General features: G+C 42.3%; 1 protein-coding gene across 1 annotated transcript; it reads left to right on the top strand.

The window, feature by feature from the left end:
- Positions 1 to 171: 171 nt before the first annotated feature.
- Positions 172 to 7,227, top strand: LOC132474564 (programmed cell death protein 10-like). Its single transcript, XM_060075341.1, has 8 exons — positions 172 to 532; positions 1,209 to 1,417; positions 2,718 to 2,771; positions 3,328 to 3,445; positions 4,490 to 4,616; positions 5,362 to 5,440; positions 5,574 to 5,656; positions 6,037 to 7,227. The coding sequence occupies exons 2-8, from the start codon at positions 1,328 to 1,330 to the stop codon at positions 6,116 to 6,118; spliced, it is 633 nt and encodes a 210-aa protein (XP_059931324.1). The 5' UTR covers positions 172 to 532; positions 1,209 to 1,327; the 3' UTR covers positions 6,119 to 7,227.
- The last annotated feature ends 6,529 nt before the right edge of the window (positions 7,228 to 13,756 follow it).

Below are 13,756 nucleotides of genomic sequence, written 5' to 3' on the forward strand. Positions count from 1 at the left end.
TACTACTGTTGGACAAATGTGAATCCATGAACTGATGCGGAAGAAAAGACCGTCATGCACCGGGTTTGTAGTTCAACTGAAGCTCAAGACTAGTCGTCTGACAACGGCTACAGCTAACCAAAAAAACTACAACCAGCCTCACGCGACACCAGCTGAGTGGATAAACCTCGCCCACTGTGCCGTGTTTTGCTCTGGGCTACAGTTTTGTCATGCATAAAACTTCCGTGAATGAGATACAACAACAGAGAAGCGTTACATCGACTAACTAAACTAATAATCTGATAAATCCGTTTCCAACGGTTGGCTATTTGGCCTCGACCACCCTATGCGTCCCCAGCAGAGCTAATCTGTGACCTACCTTGTACTTTGGCTACGGAATGAGAGGATCACCTGCCGAACCTGCTAACCGGCTAAGCTAGCTCCTACTAGTGGTTGTTGTGCTTGTTTTGTGACATTATTTCATACTGTTCCTACCACGTCGTCCTGGTTCGAGGTGTTCTGCCTTCGGCAGGGTCCGAGGGGCCGCTTGTAGGTAAGTGGTTTGATGCTGGTTGTCCAACATCCCATAATAGTCGACTTGTGTGGTGGACATGGTGTCAGACCTCAGGGTTATGTTCTAACGACACGTCTTCCAGTGGTCGCGTTGTAAACTAGTTTGTATTTCACTGTTTTATTCTGCCGGCTAACATTAACATTGTTCCTCAATACCGTTGGAGGTACACTGAGTGATCTAATACCCCTGAAGTTAAAAGTTAAAGAAACATGGCTCAAATGCTGGAGTGTTTATCTTGGTTGTTGGATCAATGCCACAAAGCATTAATTGGTTTTTATCGCGTTTATATCAGCGATCTCTGCGAATTACTCAAGCACTTGTTTTGCTTCTAAAGGAAACAGATGGTTGGAAAGTAGCAGTGGCTATATATTGAATATATGAGTGGTGTTGTTTTTAAGCAAGTTTGGTGAGTGCTGGCATGAGACGTATTCATGTAGTCAGGTGTTGTAAGATGAGTCACTGAACAATGACACATGTATTGCTATGCAAGTATGTGGTATGTATGTACGTGTATGGGCTTTTCAAAAAAATCCAGTATTGAAGGGTGTGATGTCATTTCCTGCTGCTCCCATGTTTTATCAAGATAAAAAACATCCTTAATATATCTGTACTTATTAGCTTTGTTATTACACTAAATATTCTTTATTTCTTTCAGGGCATCTCTACCAATCTGAGGGGGAATACATGTGTTAAAGACACACACACACACACACACACACACACACACACACACACACACACACACACACACACGCAGCCATTGATCAATCAAGGATGACCATGGAAGACATCAAGAATGAAGTGCAAACAACCTCAATGGTTCCGATGGCGCTGTACACCGTGATGTATCCTGTTTTTAACCAGGTACCAAGCATCAAACGCATGCTCATCATTCTCTTCTCTAACATACTCCAGGTTCAGCTGACTCAGAATGCTCTATTTAAGATAGGGCGATGACCTTCTTTCATCCTCCATCTTTTTTTAATAGAGCAAAACCCTGAAGGAGGATGTAGTGGTGGGTAGGAGGCTGTGTTATAGTGGATGAGACGTGCACTGAGTATCCCAGTGCAGCCAGGCACACACGTCTGGTTAATTATACATCATCTGAACAGAGAGCTGGTTTAATTTTAGATGTATAATTAATCCCGCACACATGGACATAACTTCATGGTGTGGGGGATGGGAACGCGTTCATTTAAGTGACACTCAATTTGTGTAATTGGATGTGAACTTTCTGTGCGTACCATGTTACTTTTTCAAATAGTTAATGAGCACGTTATATAGACTTTGGGCTCTTTGATTTTGGTTCTGCTTATGCATGCTCTTTGATCAAGTTTGTGTTTTCTTTATTTGTGTGTTTCCTGCACTGGGACAATGCAAACTAATTACCTTCTGCGGCAGAGTTTTATAGCAAACTCAGTGCTAATTTTCATTACATCACAAAGGCCGCAACCTGATTAAAAACCCAAATCCCAACGCAATATGTACAAGAGGTAAGTGACGGGGGTAATTAATCAGATGTTGAGAAAATGTGACTTGAGAAAATGGTAACGGGCCGACTAAAGCTAATCAGACTGATGGGATAAAGCATGCCAGGAAGCCTGAACAAAGCACAACACCTCGGCTGGGTTTATTCAGCACAACCTTCCCAACTGGGATGAATATTTTATCTCAGTATTTAACAGTTTCACTTTGCCTCAACACTGCACTGCACAACATTGTTTCACAACATTTGTTTTGTAATGGAGAAAACTGGTAGAATGTTGCATTACTGATGTTCAGCTGACGTGTCCCAATGTTTGGTTTCTCACAATTAATTTAAGACAAACCATCCTGAAAATGTTAATGTGAACATTGTTCTACGTTCTTATGGCACTGTTGTTGACACAAGACGGATGGGAATCCAAGAACACATCCACCCGCCCATATAACTGCAGATAAATATTGGGGATATCGGCTCTTTAAAAGCAGACAGACATACTTTGCATCTCTATTTGACATGCTTTCTATTAACCCAATAGACCACTGGAATCAGGGAGCAGATGGGACATGGAAATGCCTGAAGCACTCTGACAATGTTTTCCTTTTTTGGCTTGGTTGGTTTGTAATTTCCTTTTTGAAACGAAAACCCATTCTGTGTGTCTTCCTTTGTGCTAATTTGCAGTTGGAGAAAGTCAATTTATCGGCCGCCCAGACGTTGAGAGCAGCCTTTATCAAAGTAAGGTTTTAATGAAACGGTATGTCTCGTGGGGTCATTAGTAGTTGGTACAGATACAGGGCTGAACCTTAGTCCATCTGTTTTGGACTTTCGTGAAGCCACACGCGACGTGGAGATTACCGTAAAGTCGTAAAGTCGTAAAGTGTGTGTGTGTGTGTGTGTGTGTGTGTGTGTGTGTGTGTGTGTGTGTGTGTGTGTGTGTGTGTGTGTGTGTGTGTGTGTGTGTGTGTGTGTGTGTGTGTGTGTGTGTGTGTGTGTGTGTGTTATTTATGTGCAGTATCACCAGTGAGCTGATTCCTTTTTGACTGGGTGCTGAAAACAGTTTAAAACCCTAATAAAAGCCTATCTTCTATTGAAAAAGTTAATGCTTGTGATTTACGTTCGACAAAATAAGAGATTCCCTGATTTAGAAATAATATTGGGTACTAAGGTTAACAACATGTATTAAAAAAAAAAAGAAAGAACTGCAATTGAATTTAACAACTGTTTAGTGATTTCCTGATGTCTTCATCCATCGTCTGTCTCTTTATTTTCAACTCTGTGTGTGCACATGCAGGCCGAGAAGGAGAATCCCGGACTCACCCAGGACATCGTCCTAAAGATTCTAGAGAAGAAGAACCTAGAAATCAACTACGCAGAGTCTCTCCTTCGCATGGCTACAGAAGACGTAGAAGGTACTTCAGCGATGGAAAAGAAGGAGTTCTGTTTTGTCATTTTAAATGCCAATATAATGACATGTTTAGCAGATTAAATTCTGGTAGATGGATGGCCAGGTTGTAGTTCAGTTTGAAAGGACATGAAAAATGTCATGTCCTCTTTTGTCTCGTGTACTTCCACCGTTTCATCAGTACGACTCAAGTACTGCTTCACCAAATAATAATTGTGTATTATAATTCATCTAATCATTACAATATTGTTATTACTATTATGATTTAGGGTCATTGTTAATATGGTGTTGACATAGGGGTTTAAATTGAAGAAGCTAAGACGTTCTTCTATTTCTTCTCTTAACTTAAGAATCTTTCAAAAAGTACAAGGGGTACTCTGTGTTTGTCTTTCTGGTAAAAGAAGAGGCAGTATTGTGCCTCCACAATGAGGCCAATTGTAGTTTACATTTATTTTTCTTATGTCACCTCTTCATGACGCACGCCCTCATTCTTATTCTCCTCTAATTTCCAATTCCACCACTGGGTGGCACCGTTCCTCCACGAATCACCTCTGTTTTCTTCTTTTCAAATGTTCTATTGGATCCTCCTAATTTAATTCCCTCAACCACATTCTGTGATTGATGGTAGTAATGAATTCACACGCGCACACGCATAAACACTTTGAGGTGTGGGGAATTTTACATGTTCTTCCTTCATTGCGGCAAAAACTGCCCACGTTCCACACTATGCATTTATTTTATTGAAAAAATAATCTACCAATGGTCCGATATCCTTTGGCTTCGTGTTGGGGCATCTTGATAGGCTTCTTAAGCATGTGTATATTTGTGGTGGTGGGGAAAAAATACATCCTTTTGAATCTTTTTGTGTGTGTGTGTGTGTGTGTGTGTGTGTGTGTGTGTGTGTGTGTGTGTGTGTGTGTGTGTGTGTTAAATGTTTAATGCTGTACTCGTTCAAGTTATTACTGTGGGTTCAGGAAAATGTGAATGGCTTGTTCCACACATGTTGGTTCAGCCTGGAGCCTCCTAAGGTCTGTCCTCCTGTGTGTCCCAGAGTTCCTGATTGACAGGCGGGAGCCAGAGTTCCAGGAGCTGAACGAGCGGGCCAGAGCTCTGAAGCACATCCTGAGCACCATTCCGGATGAGATCAACGACAGAGTGCGCTTCCTGCAGACCATCAAGTAGGACCCCCATGTGTTTTGTTATGACTTAAAGACGTATTGCAGAGAAAGTATACAGAGACAAGTTCAGCCAAAGGTTTTGTGCAGTAGCTTCTCTTTAAGGGTGACTAAAGGTCATTGTTAGAGCTTGTGATTCAATCCAACCTTGGGCAATCAGAATGCTGTAATGCAGTAATACTGTGTGTATGTGTGTGTGTGTGTTTGTGTGTGTTTTTTATTTGTGTGTGGAGAAAATTATGGTAAAATCAAACCTTCAAAAGGCATTCCAATGTATCTAGTCTTAAGCTAATTAAATCTTGCTGCGCATGAAAAATACCTAGAAAACTTCAAAGAAATCCTGAGTTGTGCCCTTTCATTTGCTATCGCAATTATGTAATATTGTGTGTATTTATTGAATAGAAATAACATCATTCAACAGACTTTTTTATATTAGTTTCAGAACTTGCCCTCCAAGTCTTTCATAGCCGTGAACGCTGATTAGGAAAGCGAATAAACACACACATGCACACACGCGCACGCACCCCCACGCACACACCATGTACAAAGGAATCAAAAGACTTTTCAATTTTCTCTAGCCCATTTTGATAGTATCGACGATAAAAAAATGTAAATAGTGAAACTAATTTCTAATGGACTGGAGAGGACACTGTTGAAGTATGCTCTGGTGAGCGAGTGACATGAACAGGATTAGAGCGAAAAGAAAATGGACAAATAAAGATGCGACTTTGTTATGCATCCATCACAGAGACATCGCCAGTGCCATCAAGGAGTTATTAGATACAGTTAACACGGTCTTCAGGAAATACCAGTATCAAAACAGACGGGTAAGCACACACACAAACGCAAAAACTTTCGTTACCCATTTTTCTGTGATTCTGATGTGCGTGCTCCCAGATACATGCAACACCTGTGAAATCCGTAACACTGATTGAAGGTGTCTTTGTTTCTATTGGGCAGGCTCTGGAACAGCAAAAGAAAGAGTTTGTCAAGTACTCCAAGAGCTTTAGCGACACGCTCAAAACCTACTTCAAAGATGCAAAGTAAGAGCAAACACTTTTTTCTCCCCCCACCTTTCATTAACTCCAATTTCCCATGTCTCTATTTCAGTTTTACGCCCTATTTTGATTCCCTCCGCAAGATAAATGTTCTGACTTGCACACAACCACACACCCAGTGTCACTACACTATAAATGGCTGTTGATGATCAGAGGCCCACCAAATACATCCGCGCCGAAAAATTCCCTTGACCCATTTCCTGTGGATTCCCACTCACCCTTGTATCCTCAGAAGCCTGACATTCTCCCATTCCACTCGGATCAAAGTGCTGGGCCTGATCAATCCTAATATTGTTGCCATGACTCCTTTAGCTGAATGATTGATCTGTGCATTCCCTGCTGTCTCTTGTCACATTTGTTTCCAGGGCTATAAACGTGTTTGTCAGCGCCAACCGACTCACCCACCAAACCAACATGATACTGCAGACCTTCAAGACGGTGGTGTAGGAGCTCAAATACGCACGCACGCACACATACACACACAGACAGACACATTGACACACAGAAACATGGACACGCACACGCACACGCACACGCACACGCACACACACACACACACACACACACATTGAGTTTTTTTTATGATTAGAAACTAGAAGAAGCTTTTAGAAATTGTAAGGGTATTTTATTTTCTGGGGTGTATAATTTATAATTCTTTAGCTTTGAGAAATCAGGTAGTAAAGGTTCAAAGTGAGTTAGTTTGAAAATAATTGCCAGGGCATTTTAACTTTCTTTAGGCTGTCCTTTTAAAAAATAAATCTATTTTCGTATGTCCATGCTGCACCTTTCCTGCACAAGCTGCTCCAGTCTGTTAGGAGTTCCTTTTTTTTGCAATCATAACCAGTTTGGGGATATGCAGTTGATAGTTTACCTCCGGAAAGCTTAGAGAAGGAAGGGACAGATGGTCAACGGTAATGTAATAATTTTAATTTAATAATTTAACTTACTCGAAAACCGCCTTTTCTGGTCAAATTCAGATGATTATATATTTCTGGGATTGTACTTTTATTTGAAATTCTAATATATTTTCTACCAAACAGAAAAAATAAAAGTTCATAAGATTAACAATTATGAAAAATAAGACAAAGAAATAGAGCATTTTTTAAATGAGAAGATTGTGATGAGAACTGCATTATGTCTGGCACAAGCTTGCTGTCCATTTCTCACACCAGGTTAAATACATTAATATACAATTGACTGAATTAAATTAAAATGATTATGATTTAATGATGATTCCCAACAATATTGCAATGGCTAATCTACTGTAATACTTTTTGTGGCCCAATATTTCTATTTTTATACAGCCAGCCATTTAAATATAAATACAGCAGGTTTGTCTTGGTGTGTAGTCATTTTATTGGGAGCTGCTTTCTTTTAGCCAGTGAGAACTTTCAAAGTTCAACAGAATTGTACTTTACAACAAAATTGAATGTACATACTTTTTCTTCATTCCTGTAACTCAAGAAACTGTTTTAATCGACTACCTATTTTAGCCCTGTAAAAATGGGCACAGGCACATTCCTTTAACCAAATGTAAATAAATCATTGGGATCTGAGCTTATTCTCCTCGTTCACTCTAGACCTTGGGCAGTCCGACACATCACTTGTGTTGAACAAATGCTTAGGAGGCTGCTCAAACCGTTCCAAATAAAACGAGTCTCAACGTTTGAGATGAGATCTTTAAAAACAAATAAAAAAAAACCTGCTTCCTTTTTATTGTCTATCTTTTTTTGGTAGGGAAATGAATTCAAATCTCATGTTTTACCTTCAGATTCTTCAACTGTACATTCTTCTTCTGGGGCAGTGGTTCCTCCAACTGTATTTCATTTTTAATTTCGATGTTCCTGAAGCATCATTCTTCTCCCTGTATAATGGTAAATTTTCCACAGTGGATTTTATACCGCACTATTTTTGGGCTGTGTCAGCGCTCTAGGCCGTGTTGCTGTAATCCAATTGTGAAAGCGTTCACTTTTAAGCTTTATTATTGAAATTGCTGGGACCGTATTTTCTCATTCTGCCGCTGTTGATGGATATAATCAGCTAATTCAAGTCATTCTTGGCTATTAAGGCGTTTCTAGCGATCGGATCTGAGTGACTGACGGATGGTGCCAATTATTCAGATGGTGGTTCGAAGACGTATAGCAATGTGCTTTGTGTGTTTGTGCGCACGCATGTACATTTTATTGTGCACTTCTTTGTCAAATAAATGTAGAGGAATTTGTAAACCGTTATGAGTAGCTGCAAGGTTATGTTTGATAGTTACAATTACAATCATGTGGGTACTTATTTTTATCTCAAATTAAATTTCAAACCTCCCATCAAGCAGCTATTTATCCAAGCCTTATCTATCTCTACTGAAGAAATCCTATCTTTCTTTCCATTGCTTTATTTACGGTAAGTACTCACTGGGTCGCATATGAAGAAAAAGGTCCTTTGAAGCGACTGGTGTGCGAATAGATGCAACACGCATACTCACAAGGGAAGGGTTCATACTCTAAAGCAGACCCCTTTTTTACTACTTGGTTGCCAGGAGACCTGGCTATGGGCTTTGTGAAGGAGGGGTAATACAATTGTGTGTGTGTGTGTCTCTTGGCAGTTGGTCCAGTTTTTGTGGGCATTTTGCTCAACTCCCTCTGGGAATGAGTGTGTTTCGGGAGAAGAGCCATTTCCAAACACTGAGTGGACTTGGAGACACATTTGCTGAGCGTTCCCTCTTCACCTCTCTGGATAAGAACCACAGCTGAGAAAGCCATACATAGTGTAAAGGGTGCTTAACTGTGAACAGTATTTGTCTTTGTTATTTTTTTTTCGATTTCAACCCACTGCTTCTGTACTTGAATTGAGATCAAGTTTAGCAATCTTTTGACACGCAGCGGCAGAGACCGTAACCATTGTTACACAAGGAAGTCTTTGGGGAGCCAATTTAATCGGTGTGTATAGTACACCTTCCCATGGCCATTTCTCTTTCTCAAACCAAGGAGCTGGGAATGAACTTCAGTTGGAAACAACACTCTATTCTCTATTCAAGGGTGTTTAGATGCAGTAAACAGCCAACAATGGGGCGTGGGTGTAACCTGACTGTATTTGCCATTACAACACTCTGCAAAATCACGTATGGACACAAATAAGAGCCCAATTAAAACAGATCAAATTGGGTTATGGCATAAAATTCTTGATGTGCAAAGAGGAAACAACACTGTTTTTAAAACTCTATGACAAACATTGTTTCAAACTTTTCTTACTTCAACCTTTAGGACCTTAGTTCATTGATATCAGCCGTAACCATGGGGACAGACACAGCGGTGGGTTACCGCTCAAATTAGAATACCTCTTGCGCAATACTGTACATAGTATTACATTGTTACAAATTATTACTGACATGTTCAGTTGTTTTTCTCACAAGTTCAAATCAAGGGAAACAAACCAGTATTTAGAGATGCAAGCCCATTTTCTCCGATGCCTTGTTCGTTCAGGGCCTCTCCGGCCCACCTCGCTCCCTCTAGAGCCTCTGTTTTAGAGAGGCTTCAGAGGTTGTGGTCTCCAACAGGGGAGGGCTCAAGCAGAGAAGAATATCGCCTCCATCAAAGCATTCTCATCACTCCAGAGCATCATAGTCCTCCTATTGGATGGCTGGGGATGCCGACGGGAGTGACGTTACGAGGCGCTCCTGAAGGAGCACGTCCACAACGGGCTCCTCACGACGGCGCTGACTGATTCACCTCATGAGTGGGATGGCGATGCGCAGAGGTTAAGGGTTGCGGCGCCTTTCATGGAGGCACTGGAATGCTCTGCCTTGTCACGTCTGCTTGGTAGTCTGCCTGTGTGGTTATTCATTGCACGGGTGTTGGTTTTTTTCATTACCTATTTGTCGTCAATCATACTTGAGAACCACGATGGTCCCTGTAGAAAGCAATTAAGTCAATGAAATTACTTTTGCAGCCGTGCTTCCTCTTCTGGTTCCCCGGCCGGGCAAAATGTGGCATCATTTTAGCGGGAGGTTTCACCGTAGAACAATTAGAAATTTCAACAAAGTTCTCGAACATATGGGAAGAATTACCTTTCTTGAAGAAAATAATACATCTCCAGGCATGTGGCAAGCAATTATAAATTACTTCATGCACGTTGCACAATCAAATAATAATGCAAATTGAGAGGTGAATAGAATTGGAATTTCCCTGTGTTGTTCAGCATTTCCAATGGGACTGAAGTTAATTCAAGCATCAGGAGAAGTGTTTTCAACCAATCATCATTAGATGTTGAGTCAAGCACGCTATTATTGCAGGAATCCCTTTTCATAAACATGTTTATCACCTTCAGATAACTACGCAAGTGGATTAATATAGAAATAGCAGGTGCTGCTAATCTTTTCCAAATCCATTTTTTAACATATGGCATCGTGCTCTGCTATCTACCACTCTCCGTACAAGTGTGAGAACAGTCCACAATTAAATAGTGGCTAAATCCGTTTCTTTTTTTCAGTTTGAAAAAAAGGAAGTAGTAGAATTGCAGTTCCTTATTGCCGGTTGAATTCTCTATGTTGAAGTGAGCAGCTCTCTGACCTGTCCGTTATCGCTCCTCAGGTGTTGCGCCTGCAGAGTTTGTGGCAGCTCAGGGAGGGAGACCTGAGGGTCACGGAGACATGTTGCTCCCTCACACCGTGTACGATGGGAGGTGATCAGTGGATTGATCTGAAACCACGGGGTAGAAGGCTAACAGGCAGGTCACCGGGCTGAAAATGGCTCGCCGTCACCGCTAAAAGCTGTTCAAACAACAAGCCCATAAATAATTGATTTGCACATGGGGTTATTGGGGCAGACTCCCTGCCGCCAAGACCCGCACGTGAGGCAAACAAACACTTCAAACCATCCCTCGATACATTATTGATCAATGGTTCCGGGTAAGGGTGTCGAAGCCACGCACGTGCGTGAGTGCATAATGTTGAGAAAATAAACACTGTTTCTTTTCATCGCCACGAGCCCATCATTTATTGATCAAAAGCTTTAATTAGCTGTGTTTGATCGTCAGTCAGCTGATTGCTGTGTGACCCTGTTTGCAAATGTACATGAGTTTTTTATTAATTATCAGTCAGGTTATTAGTGACAGGATGACTACTGGATATCTATCAATGTCTTAACGGGTCTACCGTTACTATGGTTACACTGTTAGGCTAGCTGCGGTTTTCTTTCACGGTATTTAATTAGTGCATGTTGCATGAACCTTGATACTTTACCACTTGGTTAAGTATGTCTGTCTGTCAACTTATTTTTGTATTGACTTGCTTATCCCTCCTTATATTGAGTGCTTATTATCCACCCTAGCTCTTGCTCCATCTGTTTCCCTCTGTTCCTCTCGCTCCCTCTCTTTCATTTTCCCTACTCTCCAAATCACATCGTTCAGCTGGCAGAATGAGCTCCCCGTAATTCCTTCAATGTCACTTAAATGAGGCTGTCTCAGCGACAGACGCATTCTCCAGGCGTCCTGTTTTTGTATGAAAGCAAGTGACTATCGCTGTGTTTTGCATCTGTCTTCAGGGTCTGGGGGTTGGTGGCCCCTGGTGTCTGGATGACTAGGCGGACACGTTGAACCCTGACCTGGCTTGTATTCGCCATCGGGGACACGGGAGGTCAGGTGACACGGAGGCATTGGTGAAATTGGATGTGGACGATGGGGAACAGAGAGAAGTCAATAGCATTTAGACTTGTTATGGAGCAGCATGAAGCCTAATTTCCAAGTGAGGTGTGTGTGCGTGTATCTTCCAGGTCAGTGCTATCTGCTTCAGATCAACTCAGATCGCTCCGTTAAATAAAACGATGAAAAAGATGCCCAGGGGTGAAGTCAACATCAACTGATCTCAGATGACTTGATTTGATGACTTGTCTTGATTTCAGGGACTTGCATGAGGGAGGCAACACTGCTGACAGACTTGGCACACATAGATGCCTAGGTATGACACACACACACAAACACACTGATGCACACCTGATTGAACTGTGAGTTTTTTACTATGGGATCGAAAGATGGGGTAGCAGATTATTTCCACTCATTCCCAAGTTACTTGCATCATATTATCGTCTGAAATAAATAAATAATAAACGCAAGATCCTGTGACATTCTAATCGGCGTGATATTCGGAGCCTCCAAATGATATTCTGTGACATTTAAAAAAAACAAAAGAAACGCCACACATCTTGACATCTTGTATAACAGCCTCTGTCAGTGCTCGCCTGCTTACTCAGTTACTGTCGCCATGGCATGCGACGCTATCGGAAGCGCAATTGTGTCCGTGGCCCACAGACCAATACATCCACCAGACACGCTGAAATACACACACACACACACACACACAAACACACACAACCCAATCCACACCAACACACACACACACACACACACACACACACACACACACACACACACACACACACACACACACACACACACACACACACTAGACATCCTCCAGCCGTCTGCGTAAGGAAGAGGCTGTTGAGTTGTGTCTGGATTGCATCATTTGAGAGAGAGAGAGCGAGAGAAAGAGCAAGAGACAGAGACAGAGAGAGGGACAGAGACAGAGAGAGGGACAGAGAGACAGTGACAGAGAGAGTCTCTCCTAAGAGCCACCAGGCTGCCTGGTTATTATTCAGCAGCCGGGCTGAGAGAGTGTTCTGACACAACGGGGGGAAAACATGAGAACAAAGTGCTCATAAACAAGCTCAACAAATGGGATAACAAAGGGAGAAACAAGAAGGGAGAAACTAGAAGAGGAAAGGGAATAGAAAGCAGCAGAACATTAAATAGACTAGCTAATTATGATTAGAAATGCTCCGCTATTTACGCCCGTGTTTGTGTTTGAGGGCGAGAGTAATATGGGAGGAATGGCGTGTATAGTATAGATCTTCTGCTGTGTGTATGTGGATGCCACACAGGGAACGTGTGTGTGTGTGTGTGTGTGTGTGTGTGTGTGTGTGTGTGTGTGTGTGTGTGTGTGTGTGTGTGTGTGTGTGTGTGTGTTCATACCTTTGGGGTTTTGGCGCCGTTCTTTTGAAGCTGCCCTCCCTGCAGTATGAGCGGGCTGTTTACCATTAGACATGGCTGGTTAGCCAGACCCCCAACCTGCAGGCTCAGGCCACCAGAGACAGACCCTGGGAAATAGAGGGGAAGAGCGAATGAGAACGGGATGCAAGGGAAATAGGGAGGAGATTAGTGTAGTCACTAACCCATAAAGATGAGGAAACTATCTGTGTGTGTGGGGTGTCTGAGCGTGAATATGTGCCTGTGTTTGTATGTATTTGTTTGCATATATGTGTTTGTGTGTAGGGTGTGTGCGTGTTTGTTTGCAAAGGTGTTTGCGTTTCCGATAATATCGATGTTGTGTTTGTGTGAGGAGTGAGTATCAATGATCGTGTGGGTTGTTAGGATATATTGCTGGGTGGGTGTGTATCCGCAGTATAGATCTGTTTGTACTGAGTGTGTTTGTGTCGATGTTTCTAAATGTTTGGGTGGACTGGTAGGTGGCGGTGATCAAAGTAGCAGGGTGGAGGAAGACGATCGGGAATGGTTGTTGCAGATCCGTCGACACAACTTCTGACAAATTGAAAAGCGACGTGGTTCTGAAAACAAAATCTAAGACGAAATAACAGAAATAGTTTACTTTGATGCCGTCTTAGCTCCTGCTGTTCCCATTTTGTTATCTGAAATCTCACCAAATACAGAACAGGGGCCGTCTGCCATGGCAAGCCTAAGACTGTGTGTGTGTGTGTGTGTGTGTGTGTGTGTGTGTGTGTGTGTGTGTGTGTGTGTGTGTGTGTGTGTGTGTGTGTGTGTGTGTGTGTGTGTGTGTGTGTGTGTATTGTTTTCTGTGTGTGTGTGCGTGTGTCCCTTGTACCTTGTGTCCGTCTGCACTCATGTGCGTGTGAGTTTGAACATGAGGGCATGTTTGCAGGCGTGAGTATGCAGTGAGGGAGAGGGGGAGAGAGAGAGAGAGAGAGAGAGAGAGAGAGAGAGAGAGAGAGAGAGAGAGAGAGAGAGAGAGAGAGAGCGAGAGAAAGAGAGAGAGAGAGAGAGAGAGAGAGAGAGAGAGAGAGA

The sequence above is a fragment of the Gadus macrocephalus genome, chromosome 16 (assembly GCF_031168955.1).
Source record: "Gadus macrocephalus chromosome 16, ASM3116895v1".
Classification (NCBI taxonomy): domain Eukaryota; kingdom Metazoa; phylum Chordata; class Actinopteri; order Gadiformes; family Gadidae; genus Gadus; species Gadus macrocephalus.